Below are 23,175 nucleotides of genomic sequence, written 5' to 3'. Positions count from 1 at the left end.
AAGGGAAGGGACAGAGGGGGATTCTCCCTCTTCCCCCAACAGCATGAAGAAAGGAAGTAACTTTTCCAAAAGCAGAGCTTAGGAAGCATCAGAAGGAGAAGCTGAAGTCAGGTGTGAGGCTCCAGGGCAATACTTCCTACTGAAGTGGCCATACAGGTAAAGTTCTCCTCTAACTTCTCGGCTACCTATTAAGATGCAATGATAAAATGCAAACTTTTTAGAAAGTCCAGAGTTTCAAGGTTATTTTCAGGTTAAAACTTAGAAAAAGAAGTTCCTAGTTCTCTCTCCAGGGGAATTATCTCCACCCCTTCCCAGCTCAATTACCTGCATCTACTCTTCTGCCTCCATGTGACTCTTAAGATAATGAATGCATAGCATGGTGCCAAGAAAATGACTTCTCAGTAATTGTTGACAACCAATGAATATAATAGGAGTGCAATAAGTGTTCACTGAACTGAATTCAGCTGAAGAAAAAGACAAGCCTGATCATCTGCATAAGAAGAGAGCAGAGTAGGCTAAGGAAGCCCTATTCCACACCTCCAATAGTTACAGGCTCCAACACTCAGCCTATATGATCTATCACATCTTTACACAGCCCAGTCTGTCCCACTCTCCTCTTAATTTGCCTTCACCAGAATCTCACTTTCTCTCATCTTAGCTACATCCTTCCTTCACTGTGAGTGGGGGTGAGGTGGCAGTTTCAAAGGCAGGGAACCAGGTCACCAATAATCTCAACCACTTTCCATCTGGACCATTCTCCCACACCTTCCCAGCTCTGGCGTGGAAGATGGAGAGCGAGGCTGGAGTGTATGTAATGTAAAAGTCTCTTCGTTTACCTCAGCAGTCCACCCCACCATGCTAACTCTCAGGAAGGCGTGAAATTAGCTCAGCTTGTCAATCAGGGAGCACAGTTGGATTCTGGCTAAATTCTGTCAAATGGAAAGGGGAAGAAAACTTTTGAAAATGAAACTGGATAAGGAACTTTTTCCTCAAGGCAGAAAAGGTCATTCTAATTGACTTCTCACTGGAGTGACTGTTCACCCGTGGCCCCAGGCCTTATTCCTCTGGAGAAGGAAATGAGAAGGTGGGACCACAGGCTGCTCAAGCCAGAAACACACTCAAATAAATGCTACAAAATCAATTTGCCAGCAGCCTGCTAATGAGGAGCATCACACACCCAGCTCTCTGTGCTTTTAATTTCCAAGAGGTATTTTAACTACCATTAGCTCTGAGGGTTTCCATGATGGCTTTGGGGTGGCCATGGTACAACCCTGTCAAAAAAAAGCCTGAGTGGATGTTACAGAGAAAAGAGACATAAAGCTGAAGGAGAGGAACAAATCCCACAGAATCCAGTCCCACATGCCCTACAGCAGTACTGGCTTGGCCTCCATCCCAAAAAGCTATCCGTCACCTCAGAGCCCAGAGAAGAGAGGCACTTGAGTCCCACAGGAAAACTATGGCAAAAGCATTTCATTTAGCCTCAAAATGGAGGCATTCTCCTTTCCACATAGCATCACCAGGGAGCTGTAATTAACTACGCGTTAAACAGCAACAACACACAACACCAGAGACAATACAAAAGAAATGGCAGCCAAGAGCCCGTGAAGTGCACATCCTCTGAAATTAGCCAGCACCCATTTCACCAGCCCATAGAGCTGCCACTGCCCATAAAGGTGGAGGGGAAAGCCAGTGAGTTTTGATTCCCTACTCAGTTCTTCCCCTGTAGCTTATCCTGGATCAAGACTTAACTCTCCTCCACCTCCTCAAGTTTCCTAAAGGTGAAATGGAGATCAGTGAAGCCTGTAGCAAATTCCATGAGGTCTGTAAAATTCTCTGAAACTCTCAAACAAAAAAGCTGCTATTTATAGTGAAGTGTACAAATGAAAATGAAGTTCAGATAAAAAGAAAAAGGTAAAAGTAAATAACTCACCCTGTAAGTAAATAGCTAACTCAGCCAATAAGCACATGAAAATATGCTCAACACCACTAATCATGAGGGAAATGTTGACCAAAACCACAATGAGATACCACCTCACACCCATTAGGATGGCTACTGATACAAACTGGAAAAGAAGAAGTAAAACTGTCACTATTTGCAGATGACATGATTTTATATATAAAAAACCCTAAAGAATCCACCAAAAAACTATTATAAATAATAAACAAATACAGTAAAGTTGTAGGATACAAAATCAACATACAAAAATAGTTGCATTTCTATACACTAACAACGAAATAGCAGAAAGAGAAATCAAAAATACAATCCCATTTACAATTTCAACAACAACAACAAAAATACCTAGAAATAAATTTAACCACAGAGGTGAAAGACGTACATTGAAAACTGTGAGACATTGTTGAAAGAAATGAAGAAGACATAAAGAAATGGAAACATACTCTGCACTCATGGTTTGGAAGAATTAACATAGTTAAAATGTCCATACTTCCTAAACTAATCTACAGATTCAGTGCAATCCCTATCAAAGTTGCAATGACATTTTTCATGGTAATAGAACAAAGAATCCTAAAATTTATATGGAAAAACAAAAGATCCCTAATAGCCAAAGCAATCCTGAGAAAAAAGAATGAAGCTGGAGGTATCACACTCCCTGATTTCAAAATATGCTACAAAGCTATAGTAACCAAAACAGCATGGTATTGGCAGAAAAACAGACACGCAGATCAATGGAACAGAACTAAGAGCCCAGAATTAAACCCACACATTTTTCAACATAGGGGCCAAGAACATACAATGGAGAAAAGAAAGTCTGTTCAATAAATGGTGTTGGGAAAACTGGACAGCCACATGCAAAGAATGAAAGCAGACCACTATCTTAAACCATACACAAAAATTAACTCGAAATGGATTAAAGACTTGAATCTAAGAGCTGAAACCATAAAACTCCTAGAGGAAAACATGAGCAGTATGCTCTTCGACATTGGTCTTAGCAGTATATTTTCGAACATCATGTCTTCCCAGGCAAGAGAAACAAAAGGAAAAATAAACAAATGGGACTACATCAAACTAAAAATCTTCTGCACAACAAAGGAAACCATCAACAAAACAAATAGAGAAAGTAACAATTGGGAGAAGATATTTGCAAATCATAAAGGATTAATATCCAAAATATATAAAGAACTCATACATCTCAACAACAAAAAAATAAAGCACTCAATTAAAAAATGGGCAAAGGATCTGAACATTTTTCCAAAGAAGATATACAGATGGCCAACAGGCAAATGAAAAGATGTCCAAAATCATCAATTATTAGGGAAATGCAAATCAAAACTACAATGAGATATCACCTCAAACATGTCAGAAAGGCTATTATTAAAACAACAAGAAATAACAAGTGTTGGAGAGGATGTGGAAAAAGGAAACCGTCATACACTGCTGGTGGGCATGTAAACTGGTGCAGACACTATGGAAAACAATAAGGAGATTCTTCAAAAAATTAGGAATAGAACTGCCATATGATCCAGCTTTTCTGCTTCTGAGTATTTATCCAAAGAACATGAAAATACTAATTTGAAAACATATTTGCATCCCTATGCTCACTGTAGCATTATTCACAATAGCAAAGACCTGGAAACAACCTGAGTGCCCACTGACAGATGAATGGATAAAGAAGATGTGGTGTATATATATACAATGGAATATTAGTCATAAAAAAGATGAAATCTTGCTATTTGCAACAACAAAGATGGACTTTGAGGGTATTACGTTAAGCGAAATAAGTCAGATGGAGAAAGCCAAACACTGTATGATTTCACTCATATGTGGAAGATAAAAACAACAAAAAACAAACACAAAGATATAGAGGTTAGACTGGTGGTTACCAGAGGGGAAGGGGAAGGGAGGAGGGCAAAAGGAGTAAAAGGGCACATGTGCTCAGTGATGGATGGTGATTAGTCTTTGGGTGGTGAACACGATGTAGTCTACACAGAAATTGAAATATAATGATGTACATCTGAAATTTATATAATGTTATAAACCAAAGTTACCTCAATAAAAATAAATAAATTAATAGAAAACATTGAAAAAAACGGAGAAGTGTTGATTAGGATGTGGAGAAACTGGAACCCTTGTGCACTGTTGGTGGGAATGTAAAATGATGCAACTGCTTTGGAAAAGTTTGGCAGCTCCTCAAAAAATTAAAAATAGGGGTCAGCCTGGTGGTGCAGTGGTTAAGTTCCGTGCTCCGCTTTGGCAGCCCAGGGTTCACAGGTTCGAATCCTGGGCACGAACATATGCACTGCTCATCAAGCCACGCTGTGGAGGCATCCCACATACAGAATAGAGGAAGACTGTCAACAGATGTTAGCTCAGGGCCAGTCTTCCTCACCAAAAAAAAAAAAAAAAATTAAAAATAGAATTACCATATGGTTCAGCCATTCCACTCTGGATCTATACCCAAAAGAATTGAAAGCAGAGTCTCAAAGAGTTATGTGTACACCTCTGTTCATAACAGCATTATTCACAATAGCTAAAAGGCAAAAGCAACCCAAGTGTCCATTAAGAGATGAATGGATAAGCAAAATGTGGTCTATCCATACAACGGAATATTATTCAGTCTTAAAAAGGAAGGAAATTCTGACACGTGCTACAACATGGATGAAACTGGGGTACATTATGCTAAGTGAAATAAGCTGATCACAAAAAGACAAATACTGTTATTTCACTATATGAGTACTTAGAGTAGTCAAAATCAGAGACAGAATGTAGAATAGAGGTTGCCAAGGGTTAAGAGGAGGGGAAAATGGGGAATTATTGTTTAATAGGTGCAGAGTTTCAGGTCTGCAAGATGAAGAGTTCTGGAGATGGATGGTGGTAATGGTTACACAGCAATGTGAATGTACTTAATGCCACTGAACTGTACACTTAATGGTTAAGGTAACAAATTTTATGTTATATGTATTTTACTACATTTTTTAAAAATTGGGAGAAAAAGTAAATAGCTAACAGCCTGTTTTTCCCTCAAGGAAAAAAAAAGTCATCCTACTTGAGGGCAGGGGAGAGGAATGAAGAAGGGAACTGTAGGTCCTCCATGTAAAAACAATACACATTTTTAAGCTTTTCAAATTCCAGGCTCAGTTATAAAACAGACTGACCACACACATCTCTCCCCTCCACCCTACCTCTCCAAGCCACATGAAGCCACTCACCTCACTGAGGTAAATAAAAAAAGAGCAGGTGGACCCATCCACTCCATAGTCTGCGTAGCAGGGATCTGAGCGCCACATATCTTTCATCCACTGAAACACAAGAGCCAGGTAAGAACAGCTATGAGCAGCCTATTCTCAGGGGCCCTGCATATCTGCTGGTAGGGAAGGTGTGGGCACAAAGAGTAAGGACGGGTGAATGGCTCAAGCTGTGGCCTAAAGACCACAGTGATGGAGTCACTGAGCTGAGGTCAAGACAACAGATGTTCAGGTCCTGGATGATGCACAGGTAGATACAGCCTTGAGTTGGGCCTTAGTAGAGGTACTTGGAGCAGGGAGAGGCCATGGGGCACACCAGGCAATAAAGCCAGGAGAGGCAAAGGCTAGGAGAGTTTTATCAAGAACAAGTGCCTAATAGGATCCTTGCATCGAAATCCCCTCTCCCCAAAGAACTAGTTTCACCAGCCCTAGCACAGTGCCTTCCTGGAACAGAGTGCACAAACGAGTGCAGGAGTGCAATTGCACCCATGAGTCCCAAATGGAGACCATGTAAATCCTTGTGGGGTTTGGTCTCACCACCTTGAACTGAAACTTTTCTCTGGAAACTACTAGCAGGGGAGTGGTCTCCCCAAAGGCAGGTTGTATTAATAGGATTTTTAAAAAAATGTTAAGAGTGAAAGATTGGCCAAGTGTTTCTGGAGACTCAAGTGCGAATGAAAATGCGACGTTTAAATCAGTCTGGATACCTCATAGCAGGGGCCTGGAGACTGGAGGAGAGAGAAGTTGGACACTAAATAATGGCAACCCCTTGTCATTGGCCCTTGAAGGATCACCTGCTGGAGGCTGGGAAAGCGAGGAGAAGGCAGCTCCAGAGACACAGCAGGTGCCTGAAACGGCCCAGCCTCTTTCAGTCTGACCAGTTAGAGCCATTGTTGCCCAAACCCATGGAGTTGGCATAAGCAGAGAAGGGTTGTCCTGGCCACAGCCCAAAACTGGCAGGACTGAGGCACCCCTTAAATGACCCGCTAAAGGGCTCGCACGCCCATGTGTATTGCTGGGGAGGAAAGGAGAGGGGAGAGGGAGGAAGGGGGTGTCAGTGCAGAATGAGAATGGTGAGTGCGCATCACTTCTGCCTTACCTTGATTTTCCCCTCGCAGTGGGGGTAGCCATCCATAGGAGGCAATACACATTTTTCTTGAGCTCCATTAATGATATCTGAAAAGGATGAAAAAGAACAAAGGAAATCATGAAGTTTATGAAACACAAGCCTAACATCATTGCAAGCAAGGGCCAGGGAGAGAAACCGAAAAGAGAAGTCTACACTGGGAGCCATGCTCTGACTCATGGAACTCCTCCAGCTGGAAACACGTCCAATGGGCCTGCAATGAGGACCTGACCCAACAGCAGCCCACCTCCAGGATGGCCAGAGACCCATGATGCGTGTGCCCCAGCTTGAAAGGGTGAGCTAGGCCAGCCAGAGTGCTTGCTTGGAAATTTGCAACTGGGAAACTGAGAAACCAAACAAGTAGGAGGCAGGAAATTAAGCCATGAGACTAGGAGGGTCCACAAGGGCTGGCAGGGCCATGCTAGGCTATGCAGACAAACTGAGGTCACGATCAGCTTGAGGAAGACGTATGCTTGAGCTGAAGCAGCCAGCAGGAGAAAGAGAGGTGAACAGGACTGGTGTGCAGAGGAGCAGAAAGCCATGAGACACATCCGCAAGGTACAGCTTCTTCTGGACTCAGTCCTTAAATTTTCCCGGAGATCTCCTTAGTGTTTCAAATACTTCCTCACAATAAACTCCCTTTCTATCATCTACCTTGAGTGGATTCCTATTCCTGGTAACTACGGAGTCAGAACTAAAAAGAATGCCTTTAAGAAGCTTACAGTTTAGTGGTGGACAACAGACAAACAATTCAACAACAGTGTAATAGACGTTGCGTAAGCGCAGGGGAAGGCCACCTACCCTGGCTCTAAGGGTCAAAAAAGGCTTTCTGGATCCAGAGGCATCTTAGCTGAGATGTGAAGATGAAGGAGGAGCGAGCCAGGGAGAGGGACAAGGTAGAGATGGTGTTCTAGGAACTGAGGTGGTTCCCAATGCAGGGACACGCTCGACTGGCATGAAGAAGTGTGAGGTACTAAGAGGACAGACAGGAGAGGCAGGCAAGGCCCAAACCGGAAAGGCCTCAGGCATGGTAAAAAAGACTTCCATCTTCACGCTAAGGATGTGGCAGAGCACTGAAAGGTTTTAAGGAGGAGATGGACGTGATCAGGTTTTTGTTTAGGAGTGATCACTTTAGCTGGAAACCAGGACAATCCTAAACCTACATGCTTCTCTCTGGACCTATGATATTTTCCAGACATGCTTGGAAAATGTCTCCATTACTACTGCAGACAGTTTTCTACACAAAGTACTAATGAGAAGTTAGATCCCAAACCACAATATCATTTGACAGTGGTATTTAAGCGACATCAGTGGCTGCTGGGACTAAAACAAGGCAGTGCTAAGGGGGATTTTAGTTGTACTTGTCCCTTGAAAACTAGTTCTTTAGACAGTCTGAAACAGAAATTCCTGACCTCGAGTCAGCGTTTTCAATGAGCATTCTATTTGCTAAGGATAACTAGAGCATAAAATCAGCATCCTCCTTATCGGGGATCAGAGGCACTGTCATTTAGTAGTTAACATGGAAGGCACTCAGCTTGTCAGAGACTCTGTTTCTCCATCTGTAAAATCGGAATAATTGCACCTCTATTTCATCCAGTTCTTATTAAATCAGTTAACATTCGTAAAGAGTCTGGTCTGTCAGACCAGATACCACAGACCACAGCAGGTTCTTAAAAGTTGGCATCTGCTATGTAATTCCACACAACTTTCATTCACTATATCCAGGAAAGTAATATTTCAAACTCACAGTGGCTTCTGGAAATGCATTCTCTGTGTTTTTGAAATAAATGCAGGTTTGAGGTATTGGGTCTCCCCACAGCTCCCCTTCTGTCTCACTGACAAGGGGCAGTCAGCTCCCAAATCCACTAACAAATGGACCGCCTCATCAAAGAACAGAGATGCTTTTCAATGACTACTACTCATATCTCCACTTTTAATTCAAAGTTTACTTGGCAACATTTACCAAGCAAATAAGCAGCACTAGATTTTCCCAAAAGCTTCAGCAGAGTCTAAAACAGCTGGGGGCTGCGGGAATCAGACATTTACGGAGACACTTGGGGGAGACGCACCCCTGTCTTCACACACCATAGGTACCATTCTCATGCTGGATGTTGAGAGTCCGAAGTTATGGAAACTAGAGTGTACCAAGTTAGAGGTGTGACAGCGTGGGGCGGAGAGAAATCACCGGGTGGTAAAATAAACAAACAGGTCCACGAAGGCCGGCAAGCAGAGCCTGGCTGCTGACAGTGTGGGTCCTCTTCATCAGGAGATTCAAGGAGTAAAAATATGTTACACCATGGGCCAGCAAACAGTGTCTGTAAAGGACCAGGGGGTAAGTATATGAGACTCGGCAGGCCACACGGTCTCGGCTGCAACTACCCACTCTGGGAGTTATCAGGAAAGTGGCCACAGACAAGAAGAGGACCAACGGGCATGGCTGCGTTCCAGTAAAACTTTATTTACAAAAATAGGCCCAGACCCCTGTGTCTGCTATGCTAAGGGAGTCCTAAAAGAAGGATCCTCATTTCTGCAAAGATGTGTTGAAATGACTTGTTAAGGATACCTGCCGGCAGTGCTCTGCTAGCAACGCCCTTCCTCTCACCCCTTCTGTCCTCCACACCTTGTCCACCCTGTTAATGCCACTCCTCCTTTAAGACCCAGCTCAAGCCTCACCTCCGGAAGAAACAGTTCTAATCCTTCCTTCCCGTGCCAAATCAGGATTTAATTAGGATTTAGTGCTGCCGTCCTGCTCATGTCTCTCCCATGGCTGTGAACAATCTTGCTATTTTTCTCTATATTTGTCCATCTCCCCTCCTAGGATGTGAGGACGTTATGGGAAGGTTTCGTCTTTCTGCTGCATCACCAGGTGCTCACTAAGTGTGGTTTGACTGAATAGACACACGCATGTTCCGCCTGCCCCCCCTGGGCCTGACTCTTTGCTCAGGGAGAACTAGACGGAGCTGAGGCCCCTGCTGCACTGGGGCTCTTACTCCTTCTCCAACTGGCAGATTGTTAGCTAATTCAACCGGGTCTCCTCTGCAATGCCATTATCTTATGACAACTGTTCTCTCTATTTAGTTACACAGTGGTGGGTTTGAACAGACAATGGCTTCCAAAAGTTTAGCTCAGTGGCTTGGGGCTCTGGGGTAGGAGGGATCTAGGAAAGGGAGAAACAGAAAGTGCCAGGCTTCCGAGCTGCTCCCTGAATCCGACCACTAGTAATCTGAGCAACACCCTCCATCACCTCACAGCCCCAGAGGAGTTTCAGCTCCTCTCAGAGGACAGCTTGCCATTTTGCTTCCATCACAATGTCAAAAATTCAATAAATAATGTTTTTATTAGTCTGTGACCACAGAAGACCTTCCTACCTGTGCAAGAGCCTCCAATCTAAGTTTGGTTAAAAAGCAAAAATTCAGGCCAAAAAAGGTTAACATTACTGCTTTTTTGGGGGAGACTTAGCTTACTGTACACAGGCCCCTTCAGAAGGAGAAGACAGGATTCTGCCAAGATGTGTTACGATAATGTTCTCCCCGCTGTTCACCCCACGCTCTCCAGCATCCCAATTTTTCTAATGGTGAAAGGGCAAGGAAAAAAAAGATGTTCATGTAAGCCATGAAGCTCAGCTCTTACTGCTGTTTAGGACTCAGTTTCATCCCTTACTCACACACCAGCCCATGTTGTATCTTTCACTGAAAATTTCACCTCTGTACTGAGTCTATGGGACCATCAATCAGGAATCACACAAAAGGCAGAAGACCTAGGTGTGAAAATTCTGTTGTTTTATCAGTCACCTATACCCACACAGCACAGTAGTTGCTTGAATATTAGGTTTAATCTAAGAGAATGAACACTTTTCCTGTTTTCAAAAATGCTTACGTTTCAGGAAGAACCCACGTACAGCAGGAGCAGACGTGGCCAAAGATGTCATAAACACACCCAGAGTGGGGCGTCCCTGTCAAGCGTGGAGCCAGATTCTCCCCAACCGTCCCAATATACATACATATATTGAGAGAGAGACATAGAGACAATGGCATTTTAAATACATATTTGGAAGTGACAGAGACAAAGATATGGAACCAGGCAGACTTTTTTTGACTCATGATTTCCTCCACCTCTGACGAAAGAAAGAAAGCGGGGAGAGAGAGAGGGCAGAAATAATGGTAAAGATGGTCTCAAAGGGACAGTGAGAACAGAAATAGGGTGACACAGGAAATGAAGGTGGATGAGAATACCTCCCTTGATGTATTACCTGCCTTTCTAAAGTGCTGGCACATACATTATCACCTATTATACACACCACATCCTCCTGAAAAAGGAAGACAGTTACCTCATCTTATAATTTGGAAAGGAGAAACTAAAATCCTCAGGTTCTACCTCCAAACTCAGCCCACAGTCACTTTGAACGTCTCTCAAAAGCCTGCTGTTTGCCACGTGCTGAAGTTTTACAGCTGTATCCTTGAAAGATACGATCCATACCCTCAAGGAGCTCACCACGGCGAGGGGAGGCACCACATACAACAGAGTGTGGCATGTCACTGGAGCCCCCGCCCCGGGCACAGCGCTCCTGGAAGGCAGGACAGCCGCCCTCAGGGCTGTGGTACCCAACATAGCACCTGGCACACTGGCAACTCCACAGGATGTTTTTAAACAAATGAATGAACAAATGTAACAAAGGAATGAAGAGCCCAATGAAGAGAAGTGAAGAGAGGAGAAAGCGCCCCAGAAGAAAGTGGGTGGGAGATGCTCACTCAGAATCAATGAACCAGGAATTCCGAGTTCTGGACTACACACTAAACACAGCTGAAGGAATCTGGGTTCCACGTAAGGAAAAAAGACAGGAAGGAGCAGCTATTTCTGATGCAGGGAAAGTGGAAGTGGCCTATCCCCCGTGTGAGTTACTGATATTCATATTTTATTGATATTTTATTGGCATTTAAAATGAGACGCTTACTTACAGTTTTGTGAGATATTATCTGAATGAGTCATATGTTAACTGTCCTGATGCATTTACAAATCAAATACAAGATCCACGGGTACAAGGATACCTTTATCTTTTCTGATAAAGGTGGAACGTTTATCAGCTCCACACATATACATGGAGATGCTGTGGAGGTTATTTGTTGTTGTTGTTGTTGTTAGGAATACTGGCCCTGGGCTAACATCCGTGCCCCTCTTCCTCTACTTTATGAGGGACGCCACCACAGCATGGCCTGACAAGCCATGCGTCGGTCCACACCTGGGATCTGAACCTGAGAACCCTGGGGTGCCTGCGAAGCAGAGCAATCGAACTTAACTACTATGCCAATGGCCAGCCCGTTTTTTGTTTTTTTGGTGAGGAAGATTGGCCCTGAGCTAACATCTGTTGCCAATCTCCCTCGTTTTTGCTTGAGGAATATTGTCACTGAGCTAACATCTGTGCCAATCTTCCTCTATTTTGTATAAGGGATGCCACCACAGCATGGCTTAATGAGCAGTGCGTAGGTCTGCACCCAGGATCTGAACCCGTGAACCCCAACCTGCAGAAGTGGAGCGCACAAACTTAACCACTACGCTACTGCGCCGGTTTTTTAAAGCATCATCAACTATCAACCGTGCAGCATCAGAAAACATTCACCTACTACAAACTTATTTAAAGTTAATGATAACCACTCTTCACTGTTGAACAAGCAGTCCAGAAATATGGTTATAAAAAGAGGTTCAAAACAAATGAGGCTGCAAGTGTCACCCTTAATCCCAATTCTATTGATGCTTATAGGTGGTACCACGTGTAAGAAACTCAACTACATGCTCCAGGGTGATGATGATGAAGTAAAGATGTGAGGGGAGAGGAACATGTGTGTGTGTGTGTGTGTGTGTGTGTGTGTGAGAGAGAGGGAGAGAGGGAGAGAGGGAGAGAGGGAGAGAGGGAGGTGTTTGTAAGTGAGCACCACACAGAAGACAGTCATTTCTGAATGAAAGTTGACCCTACCAAGGGAGCCTCCTTTGTCAAGGGTCATTTTTCTGTACATTAATTATAGCAAAGATGACAAGTACTTGAAATGGCCCTTCTTTTTAAGAACTTGTAGAACACAATGCCATTAATTTTTTATCTAGAACTGAACAAGCATCTGATAGGTTAAGGGTGTCTGATTCCCTCACCATTGTTATTTTAAACAGAAGGGAAAAAAAGAAGAAAAAGTAGGTTTAAGAAACTCTCAGAAATCTCAAGAAACCTGACCATCTGTCCACCACAGGAAGTTTTAGGAAACTGAGTTCAATCTCCTCATCCACTTCCTGTGCCAGCAGCTAAGATAATCATCTTCATGTGCAAGGGCTCGATTCAGCCCAAAGGCACCCCATAAATACGTCCTCTCAAAAGATAAAGTCTCCAGCAATTTTGTTTTGTGTGGGGACAAGGGAGTGTTTCTCTTGGAACACCTGATAGGAACATGCGGCCTCAGTTATCAGATGGCCCCCGGCAGAGCACCCATGTGAGCATGCTACTGGCCCGCAGCTCTGTGCCAGCAGGGAACTGACTCCATCTCTGAGCTCAGCCAGGAGACAAAGCTCCTGCCAGCACCTCCATCCCCTGGCCTTGCGTCAGGAGTTAATAGCAATAAATCGGACAGAAACCAGCCACGGTGAAATATCATCTCCCATTAAAAATGACCTCAACCATCATTCTCAGCTTGGCAAATATTCATCTAGGGTCACTTTGCATTAGCATTACGAAAAAAGTGATTTAACTTCTATAACCCAGTCATGTACACATATTCCAGCCCCAGGGCCCATGGTAACAGGAAGCTCTCTGCCCACCAAAAGAGCTGGGGAGCCACGACAGGTGATGGGCTGGACTCACTCACGGCCCCCCAGCGATGCAAAGTGGGCACCCTGAAAAGAGTTGTTTGTATTTTGTTGTTTTTGTTTTGTTTTTTAACCTAAGAAACTGCAAATGCAATCACTGTACCAAAGAACATTAGAGCTGCAAGGGACTTCTGAAGCCACAGTAGTAAACTGCTTACATTTTTCCTAATTCATAAAATCAAGGCCTAGAAAGAGAAAGTGCCTTCCTCATTCACTGATTAAACAAAATTCATTAAACACCTTCCATGTACAAGGCATTCTGCACATTCAACCCAGGCCTCCGTCTTCTGAGTGGAGATGATTTCCACTACACTATTTCCAGGTATTAAAAGGCACACCACCACCATCTCCACCACCTTCACGCTCTACACTGGAAATCTGAAGAGTGAACACTGAAGAATAAAATGACAAATTCTTACTCCTCTCTAAATAAGCACTTCCATGGGTCTCATGGACTTGCTAAAAACCTGGAGCTACAGTATCGCCCATCTAACAAATACTATGGGTATAAGGGAAGTCAACAAGAAAATCATATTCAATATAAAGTTTCTCAATTATGCATAACTTTTCTAGAACTCACAAGAATGAAGTTGTGAGGACTATGAAAACACATTGCCAAGTATAATCAATGTCATAAAGTTTCAAATCACAATAATAGCCAAATAACCCTAGATTATTTATGCTTTCCTTTGTCATACCCTCTGTCACTTATTTATCATTTTTTTGCAGGATTATCTACCTAATTAAGATTTTAAGCCAGCGTTAATAAGGTTTTTCTTTTTGTTGGTAAAACAGAATTAAAAAGAGCACCTAGGATTAAGATTCTCAGTAGGAGGGGCAGAGTCTATAAGAATGTCGCACACAGGCACCACTCCTCCATTCTGATATGCCCCCAGGCACTGCTATTGATAAAAGCACGTCAGATTCCTAGGAATACTCAGGCAGAAAGGTTGGTCATCACACACCTAGGCACGCATGTATAGTGGGCAGAAAATAACTAGGGTTAAATACCTGCCACTAACATAGAAAAAAAAAAGCTCACCATCATTAGTCACCCGGGAAATGCAAATCAAAACCACAATGAGATACTACTTCACCCATTGAAATGGCTATAATAAAAAATTCAGGTAATAACAAGCACTGGCAAAAATATGGAGAAATCAGAACCCTCAAACACTGCTGGTAGGAATAGAAAATGGTGCAGCTATATTAGCAAATAGTCTAGCAGCTCCTTAAGAAGTTAAACACACAGTTACCATTTTACCCAGCAACTACACTCCTAGGTATACACCCAAGAGAAATGAAAACCCATGTCCACACGAAAGTTCATAGTAGCATTATTCACAAGAGTCAAAAGTTGAACACTGGAAACAATCCAAATGTTCATCAACTGAATAATGGCTACACAAAATGTGACACATCCATTGACGTATCCAGTGGAGTATTATTCGGCCATAAAACGGAATGAAGTACTGATTCATGCTACAATATGGATGAACCTTGAAAAAATTAAGCTAAGTGAAAGAAGCAGTCACAAAAGACCACATATTATATGAAACATCCAGAATAGGCAAATCTATAGAAACAGAAAGTAGATTAGTGGTTATTAGGGCTAGGGGAAACGGATGTTGGAAGAGGGTAATGATAGCTAACAAGTACGGAATTTCTTTTTGAGGTGAAGAAAATGTTATAAATTGATTGTGGTGGTGGATGCACAATTCTGTGAATACACTTAAAAGCCACTGAATTGTACATCTTAAATGGGTGAATCATATGGTATGCAAATTATATCTCAATAAAACCGTTACCCCAAAAAACCCCATCATTGATTCATTCAGCAAATACCGAACCTAAATAAGCATCTGCAATGCTTTTAGTACCTTCCTAAGAAGGATACAGAGGAACACAAAGCAATCTTTACCTTGAGGGAGCCTAGAATATACCTAAAAACTTGCACACCAGAAAAAGTAGTTAACAGCCCAGTGCAATAGAGAACAAGGGACAGGCAACAAAACAACAGATGAACAGGCAAGAAGAGGAAGAAGCAGACTGCACCAGCCTGGCCTGGCAGGACATTTGGCATTCTTCCAGATCTCACCTTCCTTCCCGCCTCAGTAACAGAACGTTTAAAAGCTGAACAGCTGGCCGCCCAGTTAGGGCCTCTCCCATCACTCGATGTGACCACATGACTATGTTCAGGCAAAGGGGATATGAGAAGAAATTACGGGCAATCTCCAACTTCAGGACGATCTGCCTGGCCGAGTCTATAGTTCTGACTCCCTTCCCATGGGCTGGAAGATGAACGTGCGATGACCTGGCAAAATGGGAGAGATCTGGAATCCTGAACGGCAGTGCAGAGAAGAGCCACTCAGCGGGCCCAGACTTCTTGCTATTGGATTATCACGTGAAAGAGAAACCACCTGTCTTATTTAAGCACTGTATTTTTGGGTCTTTGTTACAACAGCTTAGTTTGTACCTTTAGTCATCACCAAACAAGTGGGATTTCAGTTGAGCTTTGCAGCACAAGCAGGAATAGGAGAGAAAGAGGAGGATGAGCACTTGAAGAACAGTGATAATGACAGCCGACACAGCCTGAGCACCTACCACGAGCTCCTGCGATAATCCATTCTCATGGAGCATCCCACTTAATCCTCACAGTAACCCTAAGAGGTAAAGACTATTATCCTTATTCCACAGTAGAAGACACTGAGGCCCAGAGAGATTAAGTAACTTGGCCAAGGTCACAAAACAAACCAGCCCTTCTTAACCCTCTCTGCATATTAAAATCACTTGGGGAGCTTTTAAAAATGTACCAAGCCCTCCAGAAATTCTAATTTGAATGGTCTGTGGAATGGTCCCGCCACTGCCCTACTTTTTTTTTTTTTTTTTTGTGAGGAAGATCAGCCCTGAGCTAACATCTGCCAATCTTCCTCTTTTTGCTGGGGAAGACTGGCTCTGGGCTAACATCCATGCCAATCTTCCTCTACTTTATATGGGACGCCGCCACAGCATGGCCTGACAAGTGGTGTGTCAGTGTGCACCCGGGATCCCAACCGGTGAACCCCGGGCCACCGCAGTGGAGCACACGCACTTAACCGCTTGCACCACCGGGCCGGCCCCCACTGCCCTACTTTTATGCTCCCCTCACCTCAGGTGATTTTATAGGGTAGCCTCTGTTGGGAACTAATAGAATAAATAGTGAAGTAAGGTGGGTACACTGAAAAAGAGGAAAGGTCAGAGATGGAAAACAGATTTCTATCTTACGTTTCAACCCCGAGTGTTCTCCTGAGAGAGCAAATCCACCCCTAGTGCGTCAGATATTAATCAAACATCAACGTCTGAGAGGGCGTGGGAGAGTGGAGGGAGACAATTTGGCTAAAGCAGAGGACTCAGGGTCGGGCAGTCAGAAATAAGGTTGGAAAGGTAAGCTGGCACCGCACACTACAGAATCGTGAATTCCAGGCTGAGAACACAGTTCACCTCTGCAGGAGACAGGAGGGTCGCTGCGCACGCTTGTGTGCTCGGGTACTATGGCGTGGGGAAGTAACTCACGGTCTTGGAGGAGAGAAGCAAGACCATGAAAAACATGAAAGCCAAGAAAAAAAGAGCAACAGCCACATTTTGAGGATAAAAATTTGACCATATGGACTTTAAAACATACTGCAGCATAAAGTCTTTATAGTTGAATAGAGTTTACACCTCAAGCTGTAAATTATCAAGGAGTCGAAGTTGTCTTTCACTGGTAAGGAAGCCCAGGCTATTTTTCTGACATATGAACCTTTAACCCTTTCTTTGATTTATAGCAGCTTCTAATGCCCTTTGTAAATAGCCCTTGTAACATTTATTTACATTTAATTAAACTCGCACTGGTGCCTACTTTGTAGGTAATTGGTAAATCCTTTACAAATTTTCAAATGTACTTCCAAAATGACATTGTATCAGCCTCTAAAGTTATAAAGGTATAAAAATCTGTATTCTGACTATAGTTAACACTGCTATATGGGATACCCGAAAGTTGCTAAGAGAGTAGATCCTAAAAGTTCTCATGACAAAAAAAAAAATTGTTTTCTTTCCTTTTTTTTCCTCTTTTTTTTCTTGTATCTATATGAGATGATGGATGTTAACTAAACTTATTGTGGTAATTATTCCACAATATATGTAAAGCCATTATGCTGTACACCTTAAACTTCTACAGTGCTGTTATGTCAATTAGATCTCAATAAAACAAAGGGAAAAAGTCTGTTTCTTCTGATCTTCAAACAGTAGATCAATCCTCTCACAAAACGCCATCTCCCCTCCCGACCACCATGCTAGACATCTTCTCATTATGAAGCAACCTGCTCCTGGAATTGACACTGTAAAATGTTCTGAGAGAGAGCAGCACTCCCGTGCCCTGGTATTTTCTAGTACTTGACCACATCTAACACCTGCAGTAGAAACAGTGGAAAAAGTGAGTAAAAACCATGTGCTGGAAACAACAGGGGTTGGAAGGGCAGGGGTATATAAGACATTTCAGCTGGGATTATCCATCTGCCGCTTACCAGCTGGATGACCTAGGCAAGTTACTGAAACTTCCCGAGCCTATGTTTCTTCGTGCAAGAACTAGGGTCATCTTTGACAAAGGAGCCAAGAACATACAAGGGAGAAAAGAAAGTCTCTTCAACAAATGGTGCTGGGAAAACTGGACAGCCACATGCAAAAGAATGAAAGTAGACCGCTATCTTACACCAAACACAGAAATTAACTCAAAATGGATTAAAGACTTGAATGTAAGACCTGAAACCATAAAACTCCTGGAAGAAAACATAGGCAGTACACTCTTTGACAGGCAATACCATGTCTACTCAGGCAAGGGAACCAAAAGAAAAAATACAACAAATGGGACTACATCAGACGAAAGAGCTCCTGCATGGCAAAGGAAACCATGAACAAAACGAAAAGACAACCCACCCACTGGGTCAGTAAAACCTTCTAACATCTGAGTTACCCTTTCTGTGTCAGGTACTGTGCCTGGCACTCATTTATTGCTGCATGTCATCCTCAGCCTTCTAAGTCAAATATGGAATGCTGAGGGAGATAACGTCGTTAGAAAGAGAGACTGCACACTAGCTCACATTCACTCAAGTCTTCCATCTGTTCAATATACTTGTCCTACTGTCCGTATATTCTGTGTCTGTGTTACCCATCTCTGATTTATTTTACATCACAATGCTTAGCGGAGTGTGAGATATAGTCAGTGATTAAATTGCTTTGGATTTATGGAAGAAAAAAACCTCAAGTCTTTTTAAATGAATAGCACAAAAGCATATATTGTATATTCTAATAGCTCTGGGATTGGAAGATAAAACTGAGTTTGCAATATGATTTGGATAATCAGAGTTCTTTTTATGTCTAAGTCTACATGTATTCATTTCTATGTAAATGCCATATTCTGTAATTTTATACTTAATCTCTGCTATCATTTCTTCTGCAACAAAATGTTCCTCAGCATTTTAAGTAACAAGGTTAAGGGACATAAAATATTCCACATGGGTATTATGTATGTATCCAGTTACAATAAATGGGCATAACAGACACCGAATTGGGAGAATGCTAGTTTTATACACAAAAACAAAAGAAAAGGTTATACTAGTGTCATATTACAAAGAAAATAAAAGTGTTTCTGTAGATAATATTTTAAAAAATAAGATATAGTACTGACAGATTCTGATGCAACCTCAGCTGTTAATTCAGATTTAAGAAAATATACTAGGAAGTGGGCGGCACACATTAAAAATTCAAGATTATACTTGCAAAACTAAACCATATTCTCAAGTTGGGGGCCTAAGGCAATTTTTTCACCTGGTCTCCATTTCTAATAAGCAAGGTAGGACACAGCCTTTCATAACGTCGCCTCTCCTCACACGTAGTTTACCGAGAGATGGAAAGACGCATTATGCAGCTATCTTACTGTAACAGCGACATCCCCTTGGAACACGGAGCACCCACACCTTTCTTCAACTCCTCGAACAACAAATGGTTCAATTTTTCTTCTAAAACACAGTTGAGTTAAGCACAGCTCACACATTCCTGACTGTTTTTATCAAACTATCAATGGTATTTGGGGTTTGGATTTTGTTAAGGAAAATAAAGAAATATATACACAGTTCATGTGTGTGTGTGCGTGTTTGTATTTCATTCTTCAAACTGAAGGAGAAAAGATATATGGGGGCCAGCCCAGAGGCATAGTGGTTAACTTTGCATGCTCCACTTCAGTGGCCTGGGGTTCATGCTCATCAGGCCATGCTGTGCCAGGCGTCCCACATATAAAAAAGTAGAGGAAGATGGGCACGGATGTTAGCCCAGGGTCAATCTTCCTCAGCAAAAAAGAGGAGGATTGGCAACAGATGTTAGCTCAGGGCTAATCTTCCTCACCAAAAAAAAAAAAAAAAAGGAATTAATAACTGTAGAAGACTGGCTATATATACCTATTTTGATTGTAAAAAGTGCCAAAAATAGATGTGTTCTCTTCATATTACACAATACGACGTTTTTGAATCACCCGTCACAAGCCTTTAAAAGACAGGGATTTTAATTGGCCGCCCAGACATCTACAGGCAACAAGGAAGCACTTTGATCATTCTTTTAATAGGAGATCAAGATTAAATCTTTGTTTTCACGCTCTCATATGAACTGAATTTTTCATTTTGTTTTGGTTGCCTGGTTATAGTCTCCTTCCCCCCTTTTTAGCATGGAACCCCCTTTTTAGCATGGAAAACTAAATTGTAAGTTAATTTAGAATTAAGATGTTACCTTGATAATAAGTTTTTGGTACTAGAAAAAGCAGCAGAGAGAGAACAAGAAGAAGCTGAAGGCCTAGAATATTGAGAACACCCACAAGTACATCAAACCCTTGGATATAAGTTTGAAGAAAGGCTGTGAGCTACTTCATTTTTAGGTCTCATTTGATTTACCCAGAGTTGTATGAAATCTACAAGTCCATTGGCACAAAACATATATGTATGCTACGCCTGCTAGACATGTCCTTGGCTAGGGATGCCCCTGAAAAACCAGGCTGTCTTATAACTTAGTTCTTTTTATCTCTCCTTGCCCTTGGCAGGTTTTTCTTCTTGTGGAAAGGAAACATGCCTGGTGTGAAGACCCTGTAAATCTGGACAACGATACTCAGCTTGTGAAGTTGAAAGAGTAATGTGCATATTCTTAAGTGTTATCCTGCAATGCTATTCATCTACTCAATAGAAAAGGCTAGTAAATATGTGAATGCAAGTTCTTTCTAGTATGAAACACCAATGTTTTCAAATGCCTAGGAATTTGTTTGTTTCAGGAAGTCTGTTCCCAGACTGGAATTTGATTTTTGAGTCAGTTCTTGGAGGTCTCCAATCCTCTGGTGGTGGGATTATTACCTGCAGGTCTTCACCTGAAGACCTGTTCCACCATGCAGTATCCAGAACAAACTGCACTCACTCACTCACTCACTCACTCACTCACTTACTCACTCTCCAGCCACGGTATCCAGAGCAAAGGGAGAGCCGTCATTAAAAACACACTCTCCTTGCCAACCTAGAAATGGTGGTTATTGTATCGAAAGCAAGAAAGAGCTGGCATACGTACCAAAAGGCAGGAGAAAGTCAGAGCTGTGGTAAGAAACAACCTAGACCATTTGTCGACCAGAGTGGACTGCTAAACCGCACTACTTGTGTAAGAATTATGTGATTCCTTATAAAACAGAGCTGAGAAATTATACACTGGCAATGGCAGAGAAGCTTATATTGGAATAACCTTCCCACAGATAATACGTATAATAAGACAATGAAGTGTAAGGAAAAGGAGCAGACACTAGACGGGATTTGATGCTTAAAAGAAGGGACCTGCACGTTTATATGGCTTTGCTCCTGAAGGGATTCTCTATCTGGGTAATGGGAGGTAACTAGAAGGCAAGCAAAAGGCTACAGTCTTAAGATTAAGTTTGGCCAATCAGGGTGGCTAGAAATTGAAGTAGAATATGCGCAAAAAGAGGGAACCAAAGAAGAGGAGCCCTAAAATCTGCATATAAACTACTTTAAAATCCTTGAATGACCATATAACTGAGCATTTGTATGGGAGACTCCAAGGAAAACACTAAAGGTGTTCAGAGGTTCAGCATTTGTTCGCTGCAAGGGAGTCGAGTTTGAATCCCAAGAAGCTAGAAGGGTTCAGTTAACATTTCAGGCTTGCCAGTAAAATCCACAAAGGCCTTGCATCAGGCCCAGGACTTAAGGCTTCCTAAGACTAGGGCAAAAACTGAAAAAGACAAATCCAACAAACCATAAAATCAAGTCTTCATAAGTTCAAGGTGGTAAGTCAGTAATTTCACTGCCTGCTAAAACAAAACTCACCACTCTTCAGAGGATGATAACAGAACAGACTGGCATATCATTACATCATTATATATCATTATAATGCCCAATATGTAATAAAAATTACTAGACATGTGGAGAAACAGGAAAATGTGAACAAAGTCAAGAAAAGCAGTTAACAAAAACACATATCCCAAGATGATGTAAATGTTGGAATTGACAAATAATTTAAAGCATCTATTATAAATAAGACCAAAGAAAAAGAAGAAGAAATGAACACTTTAGAAATTCCAGAACTGAAAAGTATATCATCTAAAAGGGGGAAAAAAAAAAAACCACACAGAATAGAATTAACAATAGTTTCAAGGTAGCAGAACAAAGGATCAGTGAACTTGGAAAAGTGGAAATTATTTAATCTGAAAAACAGAGACAACAAAAGTTGGGGAGAAAAAAATGAGCAGAGCCTCAGTGACCCGTGGGACAACATCATATAGGCTAAACTCTGTGTAAATGGATGCCCAGAAGTAGAAAAGAGAGAAAATAGGGAAGAAAAATACTTGAATAAATGACGGCTGAAAACTTTCCAAATTTCGTGGAAAACATTAACTTCGAATCCAATATCTCAGTGAACCACAAGCAAGATAAACACAAAGACAATTACATTTATCATAATCAAACTGCTAAAAGCCAAAGATAAAGAGAAAATGTTGAAAGCAGCCACCAGAGAAACATGAGACATATTACATAAAAAGGTACAAAGATAGAAATGTCACCCAGCTTCTCATAAGAAAAAGATGGAGGCTAGAAAACAAAGAAATAGTGTTTTTAAAGTTCTGAAAGAAAACTCGAGTCAACTCAGAATTCTCGACCAGAATTCTATACGTTTGTCCTTGAAAAATGCTGGCCAAAAAAAGCCATTTTCACATGAATGATGCAAGAATTCACCACCAGCAGACCTGCATGGCAAGAAATAAACAAAAGAAGTTCTTTGTGTTGAAAGGGAAATGACATCCAACGGAAACTTAGAACTATAGAAAGGAATGAAAGCATCAGAAATGTTGATGTGGGTAAATATAAAAGATTATCATTTTTTTCCTTCCTTTAATTTATCAGTTGACTAACGCAAAAATCATAGTAGGGTATAGCGAGGTTTAAAACATTTGTAGATGTAAGATATTTAACAACAATAGTACAAAAGATGGGGGATTAGTGGAATTAAACATGAAGTTAATAATATTAATTCTAAGGAGACTGTGCTAAGTTAAGAAGGCATATTGAAATCTCTAGAACAGGGGACAGCAAACTACAGCTTATAGGCTAAATGTGGTCTACCGCTTAGTTTTGTAAATAAAGATTTATTGGAATACAGTCATGCCATTCATTTACTTATTGTCTATGGCTGCTTTTGCACTACAATGGCAGAGTTAAATAGCTGTGACAGAGACCAGATGGTCTGCAAAGCTACAATATTTACTATCTGGTGCTTCATAGAAAAAGTTTGTCAACCCCTGTCCTATACAGTTCTTTGGTCAGTCTTACTACTTACAGAATTTTTTTTTTTTTGGTCTCTAACAGGTGGAGTAGTAATGATTTGCTTCTTCCCAAGTCTCTTTTATTTCAAGATAAAGGGCACCAGCTTCTGTAGGACATCCACACCTCAAAGTCAGA

General features: G+C 41.8%; 1 protein-coding gene across 4 annotated transcripts in view; it reads right to left on the bottom strand.

Moving 5' to 3' along the window:
• The window catches only part of MGAT5 (alpha-1,6-mannosylglycoprotein 6-beta-N-acetylglucosaminyltransferase), a 324,721-nt gene that overhangs the window by 133,413 nt on the left and 168,133 nt on the right, over positions 1-23,175 (bottom strand). For all 4 annotated transcript variants that reach the window (XM_058548850.1, XM_058548848.1, XM_058548849.1 and 1 more), the window contains 2 exons: positions 6,302-6,378; positions 5,167-5,256 (listed from right to left, as the gene is read on the bottom strand). In XM_058548850.1, coding sequence (XP_058404833.1) covers positions 5,167-5,256; positions 6,302-6,378 — 167 coding nt within the window. The remainder of the gene's footprint in view (positions 1-5,166; positions 5,257-6,301; positions 6,379-23,175) is intronic.

This window comes from Diceros bicornis, chromosome 10, assembly GCF_020826845.1.
Source record: "Diceros bicornis minor isolate mBicDic1 chromosome 10, mDicBic1.mat.cur, whole genome shotgun sequence".
In the NCBI taxonomy this organism is placed as follows: Eukaryota; Metazoa; Chordata; class Mammalia; order Perissodactyla; family Rhinocerotidae; genus Diceros; species Diceros bicornis.
This window is presented reverse-complemented; position numbering and strand designations above follow the sequence as displayed.